Source organism: Labrus mixtus, chromosome 22 (genome assembly GCF_963584025.1).
Source record: "Labrus mixtus chromosome 22, fLabMix1.1, whole genome shotgun sequence".
Lineage (NCBI taxonomy): Eukaryota > Metazoa > Chordata > Actinopteri > Labriformes > Labridae > Labrus > Labrus mixtus.
The window spans coordinates 13,899,927-13,924,833 of NC_083633.1; the positions used below are offsets into that span (position 1 = coordinate 13,899,927).

General features: G+C 42.6%; 1 protein-coding gene across 3 annotated transcripts; it reads left to right on the top strand.

The window, feature by feature from the left end:
- Positions 1–514: 514 nt before the first annotated feature.
- Positions 515–14,705, top strand: nrf1 (nuclear respiratory factor 1). Of its 3 annotated transcripts, none has more exons than XM_061029534.1 (13): positions 515–632; positions 3,067–3,188; positions 3,399–3,543; positions 4,035–4,149; positions 4,305–4,431; positions 4,579–4,719; positions 7,264–7,422; positions 7,752–7,967; positions 8,078–8,176; positions 8,845–9,002; positions 10,389–10,415; positions 10,966–11,087; positions 13,502–14,705. In XM_061029534.1, the coding sequence occupies exons 2-13, from the start codon at positions 3,120–3,122 to the stop codon at positions 13,660–13,662; spliced, it is 1,539 nt and encodes a 512-aa protein (XP_060885517.1). In that variant the 5' UTR covers positions 515–632; positions 3,067–3,119; the 3' UTR covers positions 13,663–14,705. The 3 variants fall into 3 exon arrangements, with proteins under 3 accessions (XP_060885517.1, XP_060885518.1, XP_060885520.1); XM_061029535.1 differs by having other exon boundaries at positions 3,067–3,176; XM_061029537.1 differs by lacking the exon at positions 10,389–10,415.
- The last annotated feature ends 10,202 nt before the right edge of the window (positions 14,706–24,907 follow it).

A 24,907-nucleotide genomic window follows, 5' to 3' on the forward strand; every position in this document is an offset into this window, starting at 1 on the left:
GAAAGAAAATAAAAGAAAAATGGAATGAAGGAAAGGACAAAAATAGGAATAGGGGTATAGAGGAAGGGAAAGGAGGGGGAAAAAATACAAGCATACACTCGAATTACACACACACACACACACACACACACACACACACACACACACATACACAAGCAACGCCCTTCAACACCCTCAACATACAAAATTGCAAAATGTTATTATTACTCCCTGTTTGCCTGTTTTGTCTTTGTCTATGCTGTGCATTGTATCGTCGTGTCTCCCCTGTCTCCTACATACTTTTGCTCTTGTCATATCCCTCACTTGTCTTGTATTGTTCTGCATCACCTAATAAAAAAATAATAAAAAAACACATCAAGAGTTGCTTTTGCGCCTGTTTTTTTGGGTTTTGTTTTTTTAACCCAAATGCGCTCCAAAAGCCCACGTCTGAATGGCTCTAGCAACAAAAGAGGGGTACCTGAAGGCACCACTAGTGCAGATCACTGTTGTGAGCGGTCTGTTCGCTGTGTCTGCCGTGTGTGTGTGCGTGTGTGTGTGTGTGTGTGCGCTGCTGGCTCCCCTCTGTCCTCCATTCAAGCTCGGCTCCACTCTCGCTGTACGGCGCAGGCCCGAAGTAGCGCAGCCGCTCTGAGGTTAGTGCCCTACCGCGCAATCTCCAGTTATTTCAGCCCCGGCGCAGCCGCATCATCGAACCCGGCAGCGCTGGGGCTGAACATGCAGATTGTTTAGATGTTGACTGGAACAAGATTGTGTACATATTCGGCTTTTTTGTGGTGAATCGTGTTGTAGGCGCGCATCGACTACAAGCTCGGATAGAGTAGAATAGCATTGAATGAACTGCAGGCCGCTGGGCCTCTTGTATGTTTTGTTTCGTATTGCGCGCGTTTCATGTGAGCTGATGTGGTTTACCATTCAACGCGCACTCAATTTATGTATATTGATGTTTCGATGGCACGCAAACTGCTGCCGTTTACAGTAATAGTCAATGTTCATTCAGATCACCGACGCTGCACAGTCAAATGGTTAGCCAGCTAGCGCATTAGCCAAATGTAGGACATGGCTAGCTTAGCTGTGTTTGGCAAGTCGTTGTTGTCAAACCTCACCGGCGAGTCTGCTAATATTACAGCACGCAATCACTGGGCCGTAATGTTACCTGTTTAAAACGGGCTGTTGTATCCAATCAGCTTTACTCGATTCTACGGGGATGATCATTTTAACACGACATGGCTTTGATCAAACATCAGTGTTGTTGTTGTGTCGTGCAGCGATTCGTCTTATCGTTGAGCCTCCTGTCTGCAGGTAGTCACAGTCCTGAGGAGGTACTGGATGCTAAAATAATAAGCAAATAGTGCTGAAGTGCATTGGTAATTCTGACACCTTGGTGTTTTTAGTTTTGTACCTGTGAATGGCAACAATCCCAGGTGTCCTATATATATATATGACACAAGCTCACACCTGTCCAAGTAGATAGTTCAGATATCAGCTGCTCATCATAAATAAAGTGAGCAACTGTCTCAGTGATTCATTTTACTTTCTAATTGCATTGACCACAGAGGGATTGGTCCATGCATAATATCCAAATTTAAAAAAAAAAAAAAAAAAAAAAAAGCTTATTGTATGTGCAACTTTTAGTGATATTAAACCAAAACTAAACCTTACTCCTCATCTCTCTCAATCATTTCAGACTTTACTGATTCTAAACCAACTGGACTCAGACTTTAAGCTAGATGTTATTTATCTAAAAAAACTGCCAGGTGACATATTATAATGTATTGTATTAATGTCTTGCAGCCCATATATTATAAGAACTAATCAATCAATAATTTCTTATTTGTATAGCGTCAACTCATAACAAGTGTTATCTCCAGACACTTTACAAAAAGCAGGTAAAATACCTTACTCTTTGTCTGTTAACATTACAAAAGAGCAGGGAATAAGACCTTACTTCCTATACTACTTGACTGTATATATAATATAAACATAAAGATAAACTTTATTGATCCTCCGTGGGGGAAATTTGTGCATTACAGCAGCTCCAGAAAACAGGAGACGGGAATACAATTATAAAAAAAAAAAAAAAAAAAATAGAAGTTAAAATCAAATCAAACATATTTACATTCAGTTAAATAAAAAATACAATAATGTAAAGTTACACAATAACTACAAAAAAAACTACAAAAAATGTTTCCTTTTCCACTTGATATTTATTAGCATATTGTTTATAATGTCCATACTGTAACTGTCTTATATCCATCAATGCTGCTCTATAATATACCAGTCTTACCTGTATCCTCTGCACCAGCTTACCGTATTACCTTACTACCATATTGCACTTTATGCCTATTCATGTTTGTACTGCACCTTGTTGCTCTTTTGCACTTTTTTTGGTTAGAACGCCAAAAACATTTCGTTGTCTCTGTACTTGTACTCTGCGCAATGACAATTAAGTTGAATCTAATCAAATCTTACTTATTGCTATATTACAAAGACCCGGCCTATCTAATGTCCGAGTCATTAAAACTGTATAATAAAACTATTTTTAATTCTGAGGATGTCTTCAGTTATGTAAAGTATTGTATAGTTTGAAGGCCCCTAGAAGCAGAACAGCAGCAGTGCAGTCTGCATAAGAACAAGAAGCGGATGAGGATAACTGCAGTTTACAGTGTTAATGAGCAGTAGAAACAAGAATAACTGCTGTGCATCAGTGTAACATGTAAATATATATATGGTGCACTAGGGTTCACATAAGATACAGAATACACACATTGTGTCGTACGATAAACACACCGTGCAGTTTTTCTTATAAATATGTATTTCCCAATCCTGTTATGACTAAGGTTCTTTTTTTGCCTTTATTAGTGATCAGCATGATGAAGTTGTGCTGACATATCTTGGTTTATGAATAATAGTAGGTTGGAAGTACGTACTGGGTCATTCATTCATGCAATAATATGCATCCACTAAGCAAAGCTACATATGAATGAATATAGCAGGAATTCCTCCACATCAAAGCTCTGTGCTCTTAGAGAGTTAACCGTTCCTCCTCTCCTCTCTCTCTCTCCTCAGTTATCTCCTCAGTGGATATCGAGGATCCAGCTGTGTGGACCAGGCGGCGAATCATGGACGAGCACGTCGTTCACCAGACAGAACACATGACAACCATCGAGGCTAGCGCTGTCAGTCAACAGGTCCCACTTCTAAACATGAACATCAAACAGTGGAAATCAAGAATGACAAAGCTGCCTTGCTTCTTAGCATATTCATTAGCTGCACCTCACCAGCTAGTTAGATCAGTAAACCAGAACAGACACATTAACACAACTCTAAGATACTCATCAGTTACCAGAGCGCTCCTTACAAAATGTAACCCGCTGTTTGTATATCCTCACCGTGTATAGGTACATGTGACTACCTACACTGAAGCATCCATGATGAGCGCTGAGGAAGATTCCACATCCTCACCAGATGATGATCCCTATGATGACACGGATATCCTCAACTCGGCTGGCACTGATGAGATCACAGCACACCTGGCGGCTGCAGGTATCTCAACACTCTGCCCTTTGAAACATCATCGTTCAGCTTCTGGAAACAGACAACACCGTCTGGAGGCATTGTTTTAGGAAAATAAACACGAGCAATCCAAAAATTCCACATCAGATATAAATCAGCATCGTCGTGGTCCGTGCTGTGTTTTCAACTGAACAGCAGGTGGTGCTAGTGGACATTTAGTGGAGGAATAATAAACCTCCTCCTGTCTGATACTTTCTTCTAGCCGATTCCTTTTTTTAATGATAGAAAATAATGATACATTTTATTTATGCAACACTTTTCAAAATACTCTAAGATACTTCACAGAGTTACATAATAACTTAGAAACCAAACGTTTTCAGTGAACCATGTATGCAACACAACTACAATGTAGACTCTACATTGATGATAATCACAGACATCAGAGGAAAGAACATGAAACAAGATGTGTTTCTCAGTGCGATTGTTAACATGTACTATCCGTCCTCCTCCTCGTCTCTCAGGGCCTGTAGGCATGGCAGCTGCTGCTGCTGTGGCAACCGGTAAGAAAAGAAAGAGGCCTCATATCTTCGAATCCAACCCCTCCATCCGCAAGAGGCAGCAGACTCGTCTGCTCAGGTGAGCTGAAAACAGCAACTGGAAGTGTTTTACTATATTTAATCAATAGTAACAAGGACAAAAACATTCCTGCCAGCATGAAAGATTCTTGCGTACTCTCAAATGAACAGATATTTTGACTTCCTGCATTAAGGAAAGTGATTGTGTGTTAACAGGAAACTACGAGCAACCCTGGATGAGTACACTACCAGAGTGGGCCAACAGGCCATCGTACTGTGTATTTCTCCCTCCAAACCTAACCCTGTATTCAAGGTGTTTGGTGCTGCTCCTCTGGAGAACGTGGTAAGTGTTACCGGCAGAACACCTTTTTCTGCTGCACAATGAAACATCCTTAATGTCTCTTTGTTACTGCAAAATTCCATTATAATAATAATAATAGCCGGCTGGTTCTCAGACCTTCATGCACATACCTGTAATTGTACACTCCAGGTGAGGAAGTATAAGGGCATGATGCTGGAGGATCTTGAGAACGCTCTCGCTGAACACGCCCCTGCTGGTGGAGATCTGGCCTCAGAGCTGCCCCCTCTCACCATCGATGGCATCCCTGTGTCTGTGGACAAAATGACCCAGGTCAGACTCAGCTCTCTTTCTGCTTATCAATTATTGTCCATCACTTGTGTGTTTATTGCATTCAAACCTCTCTTTAGGTTTCTGAGACACAAACACAATGTTGCTGCCACCACCAGAGGGCACCAGTTGGCAATTTTTGCCTGATGTGTTTCTATGTTTGTTGTAAGCAGGAGCTTAGCTAGCTTTATCAAGGTCAAACACACAATTTTACCATTTTGACATCAATCGATGAGCAAGATTTATATTCATTTACCCAGAATTATTTTCTAAAATAAATGCACACATTGTCGTGGAAAAGAGTGGGTTCAGCATGCATAGGTAGTGTTTTCATCTGAAGCCAGACTGGGCTGGCAGAGTACACAGTGAGAGGATATTACTGCACTCAGAAGGCCTTTCACTGCAACATTAGCACCACTGCCAGCCTCTCTCTCTTCACCCCAGGGAGCCCGGCTTGTTTACTCTGCCCTCCCAGCGCTGCTGACGCATTCTCTGGATCATCATCAGACTAGCCAGCATGTCAGCGGCCCTCAGAGACAGCCCTAAAACCCTTGGAGTACCGTAGCCAATCCCAGGGCCAGATGTGTCCTTGGAGGTTAGGTGTTAGTCGGTGCTTGTTTTTCTGGGAGGTGTAGGATGAGATTATTAGGAGTAACCTGTTGGCTCACGCAGCTTGGCCAAGCCAGGTGGGCCTCGGCTGGGGCTTTTGAATGTATTTTAGTGACATCGTGTTGGCCTGTCCCTCTTGGAAATGTTGATCATCCTCGGAAATCCCAAGTACATAGACGAGAACTGCGATGAAAAGGGAGATAATTCAACCTCAGTGTGTCTGATCTGTACCAGGAAGACCTTATTGTCTTCTATGCAGACATCTGCAGTGGGGTATGGCGCGGGTACAGAGAAATCCCAAGTGAGTTTTAGTGACGCAGGTAAAGGATTGGCCAATCAGATTTATGGAGCATCTGCAGCAGGTGATCCCGGGTCTAGCCTGAGCCCATAATTACCCCCCAGCTTTGTAAAGGCCAGGGACCCAGCGACATAGCCTCCTTCCTAAATACTGATTGGACCATTGCTTGGAGGATTAAGATTGGGGGGGGGGGGGGGGGGGGGGGGGGGGCTCGGTGGTGGGTTCGAGGACAACATGCCACTTAAATCAGTAGCCACTGTAATTAGGCCATCTGGCCGAGCAAACATGCATCCACATACACCCACGCATGGACCAGCCACAGGTGGAAATGCTAGCAACTTTTTTTTTGCGACTAAGTCCTTTTTCTGGGGCTAATCCAGATTGTTCTGTCAAGATGCCAAATGTTGGCTGGGATGAAGCCCCTTTCCCGCAGCCACCAGATGCATGATACTGTTTCCCAAAGCCGTGTGATAAAGAACTGTTTTCCTATCGGGAATCCATTTTGTCATATCTCTTTCCACTGAAGGAGTCGGCGTAGAGGTGATGTGTGATTGTGAGTCAGAAACAGGGGTCTAAAAGGGGAGGAGGAAGGGATTTATTTCTCCCAGAACCAAATTTAGACCGTGATGTCAAGGCAGGCAGACGCTGCAGTGCCTCGCTGTGCAATATAATCCCTCGGATGCTTTCATATTACCAGGACACTAAGGACACGGGCGCTAAACCCCACCCCGGCCTGTTAGTGAGTGTGTGCGGGCTCTGGGAGTGTTGATGTAATGGTCAGGGGGATATGTGTGCAGCTCAATGGCACACATGAAGAACGTATGCTTTTGCAGCATCAATAGCCGGCTAGTCTCCCACCCTTGCTCACAAATCTATAAAAGACGTATTTGTGGAATTAAAATTGATGTGTGCATGTAAGATTTTTAAAGGCATCTATTTAGCCTTAAAAGTTGGCTCATTCTGTACTTACTGATTTATTCTTTTTATTTAGTGAAAACAACACGCCTCACATTTGCATTATTAAGAAAGGACATGCTGTTCAAGCGCTGGACTCTCAACTCCAAGACTAAGAAATCAGCCCACAGTTATAGGAGCTTTTAAACCGCAGACAACCTGCGCTTAAGAAGCTCTACTTCCTTGTTTGTTTGTCCGACACACAAATGAAGAGTAAAAGCACTCCTTGATCCTGATCTATCCAAAACCACAGAATGATAACTTGTGTCGGTAAAGTAGCACACATGAAGAAGGATCGAAGTTGACAGGATGCTGTTTTTGGTCATTGATTTTCTTTGAACATATTGACGTGCTTCTCCGTGTTAATAACCCCGCTGAGTGCAGAGGAGCCTTGTAGAGGAGAGGTTAAAGAGTTTAAGATCACCTCAGGGCGTCTGTGAGATGCTCCACAATGTTAGATTGCACTGTTAATAAACATGATAACATTGTTCCCCTTTTTAGATGGCCTGTTTCTATTTGCAGGTATATGAATACCTCAGCAGCAGCTTCCTGATCAATAACCCCCCCCCCCTCGCCCCCCCCTACGCTGCCTGTTCAAGGGCGTGTGTGCTATTGTGTCAGACATTCAGCCTTCCCCTTCAAAGTTGCTTTTTAATAAATCTGTCTTTATGTCTGTTCTGCTGCAGGCCCAGCTGAGAGCGTTCATCCCGGAGATGTTGAAGTACTCCACGGGCCGAGGGAAACCCGGCTGGGGCAAAGAGAGCTGCAAGCCGGTGTGGTGGCCCGAAGACATCCCGTGGGCCAACGTGCGCAGCGACGTCCGCACAGAGGAGCAGAAACAGAGGGTGGGGAAAATACTGCTGGATTGATGTCATCTGTAAAAATCCTTCAGTAACCTTTAAAAAGAAAAAAAAAAAAAAAATGTCTCCTTTATTTGTTTTTTTCTTTTTAATCTTAAAATTCTCCACTAAATATAGAGAGTAAAATAATCAGCATGCATATTCTAAGAGATGCCATGCAGTTTAATCCCTTTTCTGTTAGGGTCATATATGGTCTCTGAATAAACAATCCTCCTTAAGTTTACTGTCTTTTCCGAGGCTGAGCTGTTATCTTTTATGTCAGTAATCCTGAAATTCATTTTTAGGATTATTTTTCCTATGTTTTGTTCCCTTAGGTGTCTTGGACGCAGGCGTTGCGCACCATTGTTAAGAACTGCTACAAGCAGCACGGCCGGGAGGATTTGTTGTACGCTTTTGAAGACCAACAGATAACCACTGTGACCGCCACCCATCACCACCTGACCGCCGCTCAGAGCATCGCCCACCTCGTGCCCTCACAGACTGTCGTACAGACCGTCAACAACCCTGACGGGACAGTCTCGCTCATCCAGGTCAGATGCGGAAGCTGTATAGATCTTCTGAGTCGTTGTGATTGACCATGCATTCTAAGCTTTAATATTCTGCCTGTTCTGGGTTTTGTGAATGCTCCTCTTTCTTTCAGGTTGGTACGGGGCACACGGTCGCCACCTTGGCGGACGCGTCGGAGCTGCCTGGTGTTACGGTTGCACAGGTCAACTACTCGACTGTGACTGATGGAGAGGTAACACACCCACACACCTCTAATGCCTTTTTTTTTTTTTTTACAATACAACATGAACACACAATTTAAAAGGCCAGTACACTCTGCTTGCTGTTCTTGAATGTTATATTTGTAGCACTTTGACATTTGTTTGAACAGAAAATGTATTTATTTACAAAAAAGGAAGTGAACGAGCACTCTTAAGAATATGCAGAACAATATGAAAGTCCTTATGAAATGAAAAATAGATTTTCCTGGTTTTAATCCAGCATTCCTGTGTTAAATGTTAATTTATGTTATTATCTGCCAAAAGATATTTCAATAAAGTATTATCTGAGTATTTTTACATCGTAATGACTTTATTTTCTCGTCCTCCAACATCTCAGATGTCTGAGTTTACTCGTTTTGGACCAATTAAAAGCTTTGGCAAAAGCTAACAACCCAATTATTTTCATCCCAACATTATCACCTGCCTTCCACCTTGGGAATGATTCTAAAATGTTTCAGTAGGAAACACATCGTGACACGGCAGTTACTCTCCAAGTTCCCTTTCACTTGAGTTGTTTGAGTAAACCTTCATAGGAGCTGCTCATTCAGCCCCTCAAACTGAAAAACAACAAACTACTTACTTTATTACACCGCTGCTGATCGTCTTTTGATTCAGTGACTTTATGTTGTTTCTGTGTAAGGTGGAGCAGAACTGGGCCACCCTCCAAGGCGGCGAGATGACGATCCAAACCACCCAGGCCTCCGAGGCCACGCAGGCTGTCGCATCTCTGGCCGAAGCCGCCGTCGCTGCCAGCCACGAGATGCAGCAGGGAGCCACAGTCACGATGGCTCTGAATGGGTGAGACTGACAGAAGTAGACAGATCTTTTTTTTTTTAAGTCTTTGGAGCATCACGGCTTCAAAGTAAAAAAAGTAAATATCATTTTAAATGACAACATTATTATATTAGACCAGAAATGCATTCTTAGAAGCAGAGTTCAGGGATTTAAAATGTTGTTAGACTTTGGTTAAGGTTTTAACTCGAAGAATTATCAAGGCTTCTCAGTTACTGGTTGGCGCCAGCAAACTCTGCAGAGCCGAGGACAGATCCATAATTACTCAGGCAGCTCTGACAACTGGCTGAGAAAGGGACAAGTGTCAGAGCAGGTGACCAGCGTCCACTGGAAATGAGAGTCAAGCTCCATTCATCATCCTTGGTCAGCATGTAATTAATTAGCCCGTAGCTATTAAAGGGGCAGCATGCAAGGTGCATCACAGTTAAATTGGTTGTCAGCCATATGTTTCCATGGGCTAAGAGATCAGTATTTTTTTTTTTAATCAAAATCAGTAGAGTAGTGTTAAATGCCTTATTGCCTACATGTGTGATCAAGTCAGTAAAGATTTAGCACAAAAAAGCAATAATATTTGAGTAGCTAAGGAGACGATTTAAGGTCTACATAATATTGTTTTGACTTTCATATTCCTATCAGTGAACTCAGCAGCTCTAGTGTTTTAACATGAACATGGGTTGTTGTTGTTGTCGTTGTATTTTTCTGTAGGGAAAACATCATTTTATTCAGTTTGAGTCTACAACCACGCCCCATTAAAGCACAAGTGTCTCCCGCTCTGCTTACAATGCAAAGAATAAAGCAGGCTAAGAGGTTGCTCATTAGCATAATCAACTGCGGTTGTTGCTTCGAAAAAACCTGAAGATCTAAAGTCTTAATTTTCACGATCTTCCAGACAGAAATAAAGAGAATCATCCGCCAGTTGTTGCTGAATTACTCACATGTTGGTTGTTTTGTCAGTGCAGTGGTGTCAAGGTAATCATTTCAGATGTGTATGGGTATGTCCCACAGGGCCTTGTTACCTGCACCCACCTGAGTCCTCCTTCCTCCCCCCCCCCCCTCCTCCTGTTTACCTGTGCTGAACCACTCTGGACTCTCTGCTCCACAGGCTGTGGAACATTTTGTCTCTTTCTCTCCCCCGTCTTAACATTTTGACCAAAGTATTACACCATCTGTATTTTTTTTATCAGCATTAAAATCAATCAGTACTGAATGAAATGATGACACATGTAACTTTATACTTTTGTTTCCAGACTTTAACTCCGTGATTTTACAGAACTATTTAGAGTAAGGTGTCATCATCAACATACAAGGACACTGCTCACTGTCTCCCTCTGTACTCTTGTCACCCCCCCACCCCCACCCCCGTCCTCCTCTTCTTCCTCATGTGTCCTCTAGGGCTTGGCAATGTAAAGACTTTATAAGGTACAAAGTTTTATTTTCTTCAAACGAGATATAGGGCAAAACAGAAACAAATCCAGATAAATATTGTGCATCAACACTTGGCTTACAAATACCCAGATAGAATATTTGTTCCACATGGCCCAGCCCTACTGTCCTCCATAATTCAGTCTCACATGAGATTATCATCCAAGCTGTGAACACTTCCATTAGTTCATAACGAAGCTGGTGTGGTAATAGGCTCGTAGTAATTCCACTGGATGGATCTGGTTAATAAAACTGCTTTGTTAGACCCGCAGCACCTGGCCTTTAGGGAGATGTGACAGATTCTCCATAAGTCCAGACATGAAAAGCCTCTTAGGGCTCATACACTCCTACATCTTCACCCCACATCTCGCTAATAAGCCGGTCCTTTGTGGGAAGACCATGTTTGTGTGTGTGTCTGCACTGTTTCTGCATTGTGCCAATGATTCTGTCAGGAAGTTATACCTCACATACTGTAGACATCTATCTTCAGTGTGTATTGTGATGAATTTCACACTGCGTCTCCCGTGTGTGTTTGTGTGTGTTGCAGCGAGGCAGCTGCCCATGCTGTGGCAACGTTGGCAGAGGCCACTCTACAAGGCGGGGGGCAGATTGTCCTGGCTGATGCCGCAGCTGCTGTTGGGGCGCTGGCAGGGGTTCAAGATGCCACAGGTACATACTCATGCATATTGTTATCAGGACTCAAAACACCTCAAAGGAGTTTTATACAAATTAAGGACTTTTTTTTTATTATTACTGTCAGTGACACCAGAAGATAGCTTTTTTTAAATTTTGATCCAAGTTGGAGTCATGCGGAGACCACAATACTGTCTCACAGTAAGTTTCACATTCAGACAGTAAATAAAGAAGGATATATGGGAAACAGGAAGTGATTTTAGACATGACTTCATCTTAGTCTTAATAACAATGGGGACAGTAAGGACCCACTATTTTATCTAGGAATCAGATCCAAATATACAACTCCAGAAAAGCATCTCCTGTAACATCACACTTGATCTACAAGAAAGAGTCAGCAGAGGTTTTTCTGTAGAAATCGTTACTTCCTGTGTCTCCTCTTCGACGTTGAACAAATACAACCCTGCACTGTGTTATTCAAGCTATAATTGTGTTGTTACAGAAAATTGTTTGAGTAATATATGTTACTTACTGTTGGTCTTGTGTCTGTCTCCTTTGATGCCCACAATGCATCTGCCAACTAGAACTCAATCACATGTTCTAACTCTTTTTCAAAGCAGTGGTGTATACTGGGTAGTGGGAGATCCTGGGTTATTACAGATTTGAATCATCATCTAAATGGAAATACAAGAATGGAAAACTGAATGGTGTTATAAAGAAACTTTGGCCTCACATCTTGACTAATTGCCACTTGTGTGTGTGTTCCCCAGCCAGTGGCATTTCTAATTAGTCTTACTAAGCATGAGCTTCCCTGCAGTAACACTGCGGTGAGACCTCTGAGCTCCTACACTCTAATCTACTCCGTGCTGATGTGACAGATGGTGTGTGCGTGTGTGTATCTTGTAGCATACTCCCTGCTTTTAATGATACGTTAGCTGCATCCCCCTACCGTCAGCCTCCTTACATGCGCATACTGCATGCACTGCTGTGGCAGTGTGAGTCTGCTGGGATTGTAATCACGTCCTTGCCTCCTTGTTGCTTAGCGTTAACAACCATTTTTGGCATCAACTCAGTCAACATCCTGAGGCTGTAAATGTAAAGCTGCTACTTGTCGGAGATTTACCTGCTCATTACCTGATGTGGATTTCTAAATATGGCCTGAAAAATGACAAATAGATAAACTAAGTTAGTTTGATGTATGAGTGCAGCCAGAACAATTTCATCCATTAACTTCTTTAAGCAGATTGATGCACTGATTCATGGTCATTTCAATCAGTGCGATGAAACTCAGATGAATTAAATATAAACATTAAAGTCCATATTTAGCAAAATATGAGGAAGTTCTAGCTTGACAAAAAAAAAAAAGATTGTTGTTTGACATCTTGCTTCCTAAACCAGGAGGACTCGCTTGGCTGCAGCCGCTCACTTCAACAACTAATGGAGCTGCCAAAGCCAGTCCTTCTCCCGACTATTGACCTTAGCTAATCACTGTAGTGCTCCACACGAGTGGAGAGCAGCGTTTGAAGTGCACTGGTCCAGACACCGCTGATTGGCTTGTGTAGCGACCCTTCACTGACAAAGGCACACAGAAGCACACACACATATACACATGTGTATAACACTAATACATACACACCAGATGCAGCCGCGGCAGACGCGGCCCTTCATGTTGAAGGAACAAATGAGTGAGGCACTTCACTCAGTGACGGTGCCGTGTCTGCAAGTCACCATGCCAGTCCAGTGCCCGGCTCCCTAAGCCCTCCAACATAATCACTAACAGCACAATTACCTGCATCAGCTAAACTTAACCCTGTCACAAATCACTGGCGAGTGGGCTTAAAAAGGGCCACATTAGAGGACCTACAATTACAGGCTAACCTCATAAAAAAGGGGCTGTTCTTATTTTCAGGAGCCTCTTAAGAGTTTTCGTAGTTTTTATCGAAGATATAAAAGGTGCTACCCCAGATTTGATTGAAGCAGTTTTCATCTCTATTTTTTAATTTGAAAGGATTCATGGGTAATGTGTATCATGTGCTTTTAATGTGTAGTGTCTCAGCTCCCAGTAATGGAAGCGGGTATGAGCCCCTGCTATCCCCTACGCTGACCTTCTTGCCTGGCTGTGACACTGTGACAGCTTGCAGGGTGGGGCAGAGGCCCACGTGACTGCAGCAATAATCCCTACAGGCAGAAACACACGCACACAGCTGGGCAAAGGGGGGAAGCGGGCTGGGAAAGTTCAATCGAACCATTGTTCGGAAATGCCATCTCTGTAACATGGCTGCCTCCTGTCACTACCTGGACTTGAATGCGCCCAAAAGCATGAAATCTAACGACGAGATTCCCTCTTTAGATATAATGTCACATAGTGGATTAAGAAGAAAAAGATGGCACATCAAAATTGCTTGTGCCAGCGTGTCTAAATCCAAAATGTCTCTGCGTCCTCTCCTCAGGTCTCGTCCAGATTCCAGTAAGCATGTACCAGACAGTCGTTACCAGCCTCGCCCAGGGTAACAGGCCTGTCCAGGTCGCCATGGCACCTGTTGCCACACGCATAGATAACACTGTCACCCTGGACGGCCAGGCGGTGGAGGTTGTGACCCTGGAACAATGACATTAGTGACCCTGGAAGGAGTAGGAGGCACCGAATGGCCGCCGTGGAGATGTTGTTTATCCTACTGTTTTCCAAGAAACCATGCCGTGTACAATGTCAGATATATTTTTAAATGTACATCTGCAGGGGAAGTAAAGTGAGGTATCGTTGCGTTGTGTTTACTATGTAAAAAAAAAGTTGTTGTGTTTTTTTCGTGTGTAATTTTTCTCCCAATTAGCGCCATGTTTTTTCTTCTTCTTTTTTTTTTTTTTTTTAGCTCTGTACTGTGATGTTGAGAATTAAGTATTTATTTCTTTACAATTAAACTTCAAACAAAGATGAACCAAAAAGCCCGGGAGGAAAGCCACCACTGATTCACCCAGAGTGTGTTACTGTCACTATTCTCTGTTTTCATGATCGTTTCTGTGCTTGACTGTTTTGTTTTTGGGATGTATTTACAATTCAGTGCCACAGTCAGAAAATCACTCCTCTCGGTTTTCCTTATATTGCTCCTGATGGAAACCCCTTTCCACATGGACTCACCTTTAACTCTTGTTGGTATTTGGAACAGCATCGAAGCTGAAGACACTCCCTGACATTAGTTGATCAAATATGACATTGAAATCCCTCATGATGTGTGCTTCTCCCTGTGCTGTGTCTCTGTAGTCCACGCTCATGCCAAGACTCAGGATTTACATTTAGGTGTTTTTTACCGCTGGACTGCTGCACCGTCTTCCTGAAGCAGCCATTTTGTCTAACAAAACAAATGATTTACAGTGTACAGTAAGGAGCACCCCTTACAATGTTATTTTTTAACATGAACTCCTTTGACGTCACACAGGACCTCTTGGTGGTCCTCGCCACTTTGTATATACCAGGAAGTTAGTCACAACTTGGACAGGAGCGCAGTTTTTGTGATGCCAACATCAGAAAAGCATTTCTTTTGAATATTGCAACCAAACACCGCTTGTATAGAATTGATAATGTTCCATGCAGCTGTAACATTTGGTTCAACTCTCACCAGTATTTAAAGGTCCAATAAAATGGCTGCTCTTCACCTTTCATTCTGTGTCTGTTTTCGATTCTCAGACCAACGCACCAAAAATGCTACTCGTATTGGAACTTTTTAAGCCACATTAACAAATGTGCGTCATTCTTCTTTAACAGTGATTACTTACCCTGTGGACAGAGTGGTACCTCTGCTCTTAGCTAACGCTTCGCTGATCTAGTCCTCGTTCGTCGAGAAGCATCGGAAAATGTTTCTGCAGCGGGCTTTTAATAAGAGTTGATAAAAGTGTAGCCGATTTATTCAATTTGCAAAGTGCGCATAGACATTCATTTTGGACTGGCCCAACATGGTGTAGGATTTGTGGATTTGATCTGGGGTTTTCCTTGTGGACTTCAAAGTTTTAAGTTAATTACTTTTTCCCACCTTCATCATGGAAAAGGAGACAGACGCATTTTACATTGTAGGGACTTCAAAATTGAGAACTCAAGTGTATCATAACCTTTTTCTTAGGAATGCTTCATTTCTCTTCATTTTGTCCCATGAGTTTATGTTCTGTATTTACCACAAAATGCGATAACCACACATATCGAAAGCACCCCCACCTTCCCTGCCGTGACAGACAGGGCCATGATTACATCATAAGCTGCCTGAACCTCCTCTGCTTTAAAGCCTGGGATTTGCTAGCTGGTCCCTTCTGTTGCAGAGTAGAACAGAGAGAGAAGCGGTCATGCCTTAATCTAGCAGGCGTCAGTGAATATCCTGCTCTTCCTCCAGATTAAAGCTGAACCACGTTGCATTCAGATGATGAAAAGATACTGTTTTCCTCCTTGCTTTAGGCTACTTCTTTTATGCTTATGAAGGGACAACAGCTCTTAGAGGCATGTTATAGGTGTTTGTAGGAAAGAAAATGTTTTTTTTTTGGATGTTGCATGCATGTGCACCAAGATGTCGCTGGAGATTAAAAAGTCCATTATTAGCATGTTTTCTTGGAAAAGGCCTGCACCGTATGCTGCCTAAGTCTCTCCCTCCGCCGTCTCTAACTCCACCCCTCATCCACTCAGCTACACTTACACAAAGTGCACTGAGACCCTTCAACGGCAACATTTAGAAGTGAAGCAAGCGGAGTTATTAAAAGGCACAGGTTCAACGAGGACACAGTCATGCTGCCATCTCCACCTAACTACCTCCAGTTTCATTTGATCTGTCTTTTTTTCTGATATATTATTAAGTTTTAAAAATTGACTTGGAACATCCGCCCACTTTTAGAGGAACTTTTGATCAAAATAAAGTTTCTATTGGTGGTTTTCAGTTTAATCCACTACCAAATTTGAATTTCAACTTTTGATTGATAAATAATCTATACCAAGGGCATTTTTAAACTATTTCAACGCATATAATTAGATGATTTTACATTATTGTTACCATGCCACATTGCACTCCTCCAATTATCACATCCATTTAACGGACTTTGAACCTGATTTGATGTCATCAGAACCATCCAATCTAGTCAGTCAGGCTGCAGTGTGAATGCCTGTGTTCCGTCCTGGGGGGCAATATAGTGTAGTGGTGGAGGATCACCAGGCAGTGCTATTGATTCCCCCGCAGCAGGTTGACAAGGACTGTAGCACTGGGCTTCAGTGGCCCGACTCCACAGGGGGTCACTGCAGGGTGAGAGGGGAGGGGTTGGTCATTCTTGTTGCCTGGAGTCGTGCAGGCAGACTCTAGGGCAGAGCTTTAATCTCCACTAATCGTTTCTTAATACGTGCATCCCTGGCACTACACCCCCCACATGGGCACGCACACATATGTACAAACTGCTCGCGGTCCAAGCCCCCACTTGTTCTGACAAGAGATAATCTCCTGCCCCTCGGCCTGAGCAAAGGGCAGGGTCACAACTTTAAAAAAGCATCCTTTTCTTACAAGTAAATGTGACCTCCAAATTAAAACCACATTCGTAGGCGATTTAACTTTATTGCCTGTGCTGTTGGCCAATGGGTGACAAACTAACCTTAAAAAAATGTCATCTGTAGAAAAAGATTGTTAAACCGTCATTTATAAAATCAATTTTTTTTTAAACGGAAGAGCTTTCCCAGAAGCCTTAGCATCAGCAGACATGTTGCTGGTGAAGCGTCTCCCCCCCATAATGTAGTCTAATAGTCTAATAATGGCACCCTCACCTTCTCAGCTCACACCTCCATCCTCCTCCAGCCCAGACACTGCGTAAGAACGGCGATAATCTCATTTCACTAATGCTCTGCAGCCTGCATTAGAACACAGGAGAAGCACTGTCTCAGCCCTACTCTACCAACCCGCAGACTGTGTGTGTGTGTGTGTGTGTGTGTGTGAGAGAGAGAGATGGAGATGGAGAAAGGGGCCAGGGGGGCTGTGGGATAGAGGGGAGAACTGAAAAATGTGGTGTAACCTGAGCTGCTTGGCCCATCTGGAGAAGGCCTTGCATTGACAAGGGTTATCCCACAATGCACTTTGCTGCAGAGACGATCGTTAGAGGGAGACTGACACATGGATCTGAATTTTTCAAGTATTTATTTCCATCGCAGATGAAGAATTCAGATGATGAAAAATGTCATGAGATATAAAAGTTAGCAGACACACACTGAGAAAACAAACATTTACATATAAAAAATGTGCACGATATATCCTGTTAGAAGAGACACAATCACAGTTAACCTTAACGAGTGAATAACAGATTGGGCTTTTACGTCAACTACATTGAACCACAACCTCTGCACTTACTCGGTCTACCTGTTTTAATGGCCGACCGGCTCAAAAGCAAGATGGCCTCCTCTGCGCAGGTCCGATGTCCACGTCCGTGCAGATCAAATTTAGCTACCCTGCAGGCAAACTGGTAACAATACAAATCATATTAGCTAAAGCTGAAGTGTAGGCTATAAAGCAGGATTTATGCAAAGGCAGATAAAGAGGTTTAAATCCTCAGATCCCCCTGTCACCTACATTCGCAGACCCTGACCCAGATATATACTGAGCTCAGTGTGTAGCAGCTTTTCAAGACATATTGTCAATGGATTGTTACAGCAAACCAAACCCCACTTCTGAGAAAGACTCCCTCTCGCTCTCCACCCTTTTTTTTTTTTTTTTCGTTCGGGGAGGGAGGAGAGAAAAAGGCTGCATTGAAAGAGAGGGGTAAGATGATACCGCACAGTTTGCCAATTATGCCACTGAGCTAAGAGAGGAACCCCCTGATGGTGGGCTGAAGGCAGACAAGCTGAACCTCAGCACCACCAATGAGCCCTTCATACAGCTCAGAGTCAAACCTGAAGACTGATCGATGGACAAAGAAACACAGAATCCCCTATATATTATCAGCATTCAGCACAGATGGATTGGGGAAAGCCTTGGTATTTATTGTTTGGTTTGGACTAGCCCATTTGAGTTTGGTAGAATTGCCCGAGCCCCAGTCTTTACCTGGAAGAAATTACAAGCCATTATTTTTCCACCATTTCAAATAATAAGGAATAACTCGGGTCTACTTAAGAAGAAATTTTATCGGTATGAAATGCCCTTTACAAGTTCCTAGAGCACTAGGTAATTAGTTACATTGCAGTTAACCACCCAGTACCCAAATCTATAGACATTTTCCTTTTTCTTTGAGGTAAATGGCCCAAACAAGGACTTATCTATTTCAGCATGAAAGTCAATCTTTACTGTGAGAAAGGGATATGCTTGGTAATGTTTCTGGGTTTCCTGATGAACGTTTTTGCATTGATTACATCATAAACTCTTGTTTCAAGGCACACTCAAATTGACTTCAATGGCTCATTCGTTTTGTTTTAAGCATCGTCCGCATACATTTTGATTACAAACAGACAACACATTTCAATCGCAAAGCTCAAAAAAAAAACCTCGACTCCATACATCTCAGTTTATTCCCCTGTCCGTCTCAACTGTGTTTTGAAATCATTTCAGACCCAGATCTGACATGTATGAAGTCTTTCCGTCAAAGTGTCACTGGAGCTTTGAGGCTGGGGTGCGCAGGGGAGGAAAACAGTCTCACCCCACCCTTCACCACCGTCAGCCACTCACTCACTCTCCGACTAAAACATCCTTGAGAGGTCTCTCCACCTGCGTTTTCATTTTCCTCTTCATCGTTTCTTTTTTTCGGCTGACAAGTGCTCTCAGGCAGTAGTTGGCAAGTCTAGAACCACCGGATCCATCTACCTCACCAGTGTGAGTTCTACCATTGCCAAACACCACCAGAAAGCTGTTAGGCCTCTTCAGACACGGAGTCCGGGGATGTACATTCAGATTCATATCAGGAACCTTTGATAAAGGATAGATTTTGAACTTGGGTCATATCAACTTATCCCTTCATTAAATTGTTTGCTCAGTTGTGTTTATAACGTCTTAATGGGTCATGATTTGAGACCGAAATTCATGAAGGTTTTACACTACAAGAGCCAGCACATATACCAGATTGAAGTCCACTTTGAGTGCATGTTCAGGCAATAAATGAAGACCCATTTACATGAAAGAAACAGGAGGGAGAAAGGTACTTAAGAAGGATTTTTTTTTTAACTAAGAGACACATTAAACATATGAATACAGATTCAGGGATTATGCAAAAGCGATGGAAGTCTATCTCGTCCTATATTGGCACTACACATGATTGCTCAAAGTATATATACAGAAGCAAAAATGTGCTAGTGCCAAAATGGGCAAAGAAGAGGAGCGGCTGTTGTTACAGAAGCACATCAGAGAGAGAGAGGGCTTGTTGAAGTACCCAGCAAGACTCATGCACCCGCAACAGAGGGATTACATCACACTCACCCCGCCCACAAGCACAGCACAGGAGAGCCAGGGACAGTTTAAGCCGCCATGGATGGGCATCATCAAGTGGTTCTTTCTCTGCTCTGTTTATGGCCCTATGGTAATTCACTGATAGTAAGCTCTCACAGTGAATTCTACCAGTGCCATACACAGAACAGGAGTCATAATCACCCCCAATAACCCCGGCAAGCCTGTGGGGAAACAAAACTATGCAAACTAGACCCCCGACCCTTCGCGAGGAGAGCAGAAACAAAAAGCCTGCAGAGAGAGAGAGAGTGGGGGAAAAAAAGAAAAGCACACACAGAGATGAGAGGACACGGGACGAGGAGCACAGAGAGTGTTAAAAATGTCCGCCGTGTGGCAGTGACGCAGCTCAAGTCGAGAAACACTGCAGTGCCACTGCGGTGGATTGATCCACGCATTAAGTAACAGGTCAAAGGATACCGTGTCTAGGTGTTGGTATCTAAATATAAGTCCAGTCAATCCTAGGAGAGAGTAAACATCCTAACCTAGCTGTGCACTGCTAATCGCCTGCACTGCCATCTTTAGATTTCGAGGAAAGGACCAAGGACCAAAGGCAACACAATAACACGAAATAAGCCAGTTACACAACCCTACATCCACAGACATGGACTCAAACGGGATTGCAGCTTTCAAACACTGAATGCAACCAATTCATATGTAGACTCTATTCGCTTTATAGTTTAAAAGAAAAATCTTTCATCCAGGCTCTCTGTCCCCCCAACACCCCCAATTTCACCAAAGGGTGCCACCCTATACTTGATCCTTTTTTTTTTTTTTACCTGTGCAGATTAGATGTAAGAATAAAGCCAGAAAATGGCTTCCTTCAGAGTCCTTTATGGACCTTGTAATAAATAAATGTTTCAAAATGGCTTTCCAATAAGCATGCACGGCCCTTACACAAAAAGATTTAAAACCTGCTTCTTTCTTTCTCATCAAAAAAAAAAAAAAAGGCTGTCTGAAAATGAAGTACATGTAAATAATCCATCTCCTGACCTTGGATGTGTTCTCAAAAGCATCTTCCCACTGCAGATAATCCTGAGTCGCAGAGGCTACCCGTCCTCAGACGCCCCACCCTACTTCAGCCATTAGCTCCCTCACCCCGGGCTCTGCAGTGCATGGAGGTTCCATTGATTCCAGCGATCAAACCATGTACTAAGTGATTCCTCAGACGCCCAAATGGCTCCCTGAGCAGGACTCCCATTGCCATTTCCTGGAGAAATCAATATCACTAAAAAGCCAAGTCGAAAAAGAACCTGTCTTTTTTAAATGTTTGATAATGCCTAGTTTGTCCATCCCTTCATTGGATAGGAAAGGAGATTTTCATTGTTTTTTTAAATGAACACCTACAGTAACGTGGATGAAACATTGATCATTTGAGATCAATTGCACAGGAACACATTTTGATTTTAGTCATCTGCGAGATTATGTTCATTCTAATTTGTTGAGTGTTTGTTCATGTAGATCTAACATCTTTTTTTTTTATCCTTCTGTAAATATACTATTTGTTTGAATACCTAGCTCTTCAATACACAGCATACAGTCATCATGCTTTGATGTGTCCGCAAGGCCAGCTGTCAAAATACAAAGCTCATTTGCATTAGCCTAAATAAACTAGAACCAGCCTTTTTTTTTTTAATTAAAGTTATTTCAATTGTAATATAAATCATTTAACATTTATATTTTTAGAGGTTTGCACAAATTCTATGAGTATGTATGTTGTTTTTTTCTAGTTTCCTACTTCATTCCTTGATGAAAAATGTGTTTTGTGCACATTATCTAGTAGAAACTGAATTAAATTCAGGATATTGCTGTGAGATTAAAGATGAGAAAAAAATAATAGATTACACAAAGGTAGACTGGGCTGACAAATACATGTAGTGCTGTTAAGAGCTTATCTTAGCAGCATGTGAATATATAACACTCTTTTATACTATTTTATTGTACGGACTGCAGTTGTCTCTGGCATCGTTAATTCAGAGCAGCTTCAAAAGCCCCTCCACTTAATCGCATTTGTCTGAATAGAGAGTCTACAAGTCCTCAACTTCACGGTTATTTCAGGAGGATTTATCACTCCACTAAGTCCCGCAGCACGATGTAGGGCCTACATTCTCCATCAGTCATGCAACCTCAAATCTTTCTATGTCCCGTTTTAAAAGCAACAGGCCTGTGGATCAAATGTTATACAAATCACTCACAGTCGAATTCTGATGACAAAAATAATTAAAACATTTCATTTTAAATTGGTCAACATTCTTATTTTAAGAATCTCACATTTTATGCCACGTAAAGCAAATTCACCAACTCTTTTGGCTTTTGTTTTCGCCATATAATTATTATTATTATTATTACATATTCTGCCTTCCATCCTGAACAGGCCTACTCTCGACTTTAAGTTCAGTCTTTAAAGCAAACTTCGTATTAGCCTATTCCTTCAGATTAGGTTGTTAAAGCCGTGATACTTGGACTGTATTCACTTTGGTTTGTAGCCTCCTGCCTCTGAAAAAAAACAAAAAAAAAACAGGTGCAACATGGTTGAGACATCGCGTACCAGCAGCCTCCAGCACTAACGGGAATAACACTAATAACACAAATAAAGTCTTTACATCAAAAGGTATTAGTGGACTTCTTCTTTTTTAACCAGTAATTATTCTACTTTGTTTAATCCGGTAAATTGAAATGTATCGAGTACTCAGTGGCCAGAAAGTCCCACGGTGCATTACATTTGACTTTGGCTAAGTATGTCGCAGTTACATTTCTTTTCTGTTTTTAAATCCGCTGAATAAACAAACAGACCTCAGAGGCATTTTAAACGATGACATTTTGCTTTTTCTTATTTTTGGGGGTGTAACAAGGCCATCTTTTAAGATATTTTACCATGAAGCTTCCCCTGTTCACGCTCCCTCGCTGGATTGATTATAAGATAGAAAAAAAAAGGCTTTAAATAAAAGTCTAATTGCCACAAAGCCGTATAAAAAATATATATATATAGTCCGTACCTTCCTCTGGGTCCATCGCTGTGCGCCATACCTGGAGCTAGAATCTGCACAGGAGTCAACCCCATCAGAAGTTTTCGTCCTTTATCTACTCTAATCTTTGAAGAGTTCCTCTATTAAAGTAGTGTTGAGGCAACAGAAGCCCCGGGTCTGTGTTGCCCGCAGCAGGACTGCAGAATTACAATGAAACAAAAGAAATCCAAGCGGCGTTCTGGACTTCCTGAGTATCAAATGTCAAATTCAGCCCTGCGCTCCTTTCCTCTCCTCTTCCCTCTCTCCCACAGAATCCCCTCCTTCCTTTCCTCTCTCTCTTTCTCTCCATACTCCCCCAGCGAACCTCCCTTTTACCTGCGCGTGCAAACTGCACACTGAGTGCACACCTTTTTAAAGGCGCAGGCACACAAATTAGCAATAACAGGTCACAACCTTGTAGGGAATGAAACAGCATCTAAAAACGTGTGAACTTCAACAGCTGCTGTTTTTAACTGTTAAATATATGCAGTATTTCTTCATTTTAAATGTTAAGAATCATGTCTAAGTGTAAAACTATACCTGCTTATTTAAACTGCATGGCCTTGCATTGTAGTACCAGCCGGTGTGCTTACCTGTGTTCTTAAAAGTGGGCGTTTTTGTATTGCGGCGCCGAAACAGCTTCCATCAGTTTTTCTCATTCTGGCTGCGAGTTCAGGGATTTGCCCGATACAAAAAGAAACATCTTCAAACACCACAAACCGCACCAAAGCAATAATCCAAACTGACCGTGTGTCTCTCGTGCTGCCTTCACGGCCTCGGGTACCGCGGTCTTCGTAGGCTTTGACGGTGAATCTCTTTGGGGGCGCGGAGATATTAAACGTGGTTCTTCTTTAACCCGGGGACTGATGCAGACTGAGCGGATGAGGATTGGTTTTGTCTCTCCGGATTAAACGATTTCCTGACCAATAATTTGGACCAAGCCCCTAGCCCTAAATTTAATCCAGACAACGTTTTATATACTAAACTAATTCTATTTTTATATGTTAATTTGTTTCGATGAAAATAGAAGTAAAATGTGAATTCAAAAGACACAGGCATAAGGCATCACCTTTAAAGGATTTACTGAAATAGATGTTTTTTTAGAAAAAGCTTTGATTTATACTTTCAGTATAAGAAAAACATTATTTTATGGTTGAGTTGTTTTTTAGTCTTTTTTTTTTTTTTTTTAATGTAAGATCAAATGTTCCACTAATAGGCCTACTGCATTTTGCAAACCAGAACATCCCGCTTAAATTGAGGCTATTATTTATGTAGGCCTGTAACCTACATCACAATGTCTGCACAGACGTATAATGAATGTGAGGTTTATTATCTCTAATCCTAATATTATTTCACAGGCAGCAGAGTAAAGGCCTGCAGGCCTGTGGTTTATGAACAGGTCAACAGTTTACCAGCTGTCCAGCACACTTTGACCATATTGAAGATAAAAAGAGTGTGAGACAGAATTTGTTGGAAAATGTAGCCTGAGAGACACACATGTATACGTATTAGTCTATTTGTTGTACATATAGGCCTCTGAATTCTGCAAGACAACATATAGGCCTAACTCATTGGTGTTCACTACTTCCTGTCTTGCGCTGCATTTTCAGAGATTAAACCTACAGGCATGGGCCTATTTCAGAAACTATTAGGCGCATCCTCCCAGCCCCCCAACCTGGGATTAGTTTTAGTCAGCTGATGCTGTTGAGGCTGCAGTTCTTGGGTCGAGATGCCGCAGGATCAAATGACCACGTCCAGATGGCTAATGATGATCAAATACAATATATAAGCCTACACTAGTGGTTACTCCGTTCACATTGCATAACATTTCCGATGAAAGAAAAGCAGGAAAAATATCTTTGCTGTAGAAACTAGGCCTACTTCCGCAACATCAAAATATTTGGTAAAAAAAACAGAAAAGCCATTCAAGCTCTTTGCGCTTTAATATGTCACCAAACCCCCCACTAGAAAAAAACACATACAACCTGATGGAGGCCTGTTGTCCAGTCAGGCAGCAACGGCTTCCCCGGGCCTTCAGGGGCCTTCGTCCTGCTCCTCACCTCCCTCCTTTACGCAGAGCTGAACAGCACCCATGGGTCCCCTGCTGAGCCCCAGGTATGCCCCTTCTTCACTGTAGGTGCCTAATATATGGGACCTGAGTTCCACCCCTGTTCCTCTCAGGTGGCCAGTGAGCCCATTTACCTGCTGCTGGTAATTGGGGAGATAACAAGGTGGATAAAACTCGTGTAATATTTAGAGGTGATGCGGCTGGGTTCTGTTACAGCCCTTTCAGGTTGAGTAGCGACAGTGAAATCAATCCGCGGTGACTCGTCGAGGAGCCTGAAGGCTTCCTAAGCAGCCTGACGTGGTTTCCACCTGGAAAAGCTGAAACTTGAGCCGCAGATCATCTGTAGCGCGTATA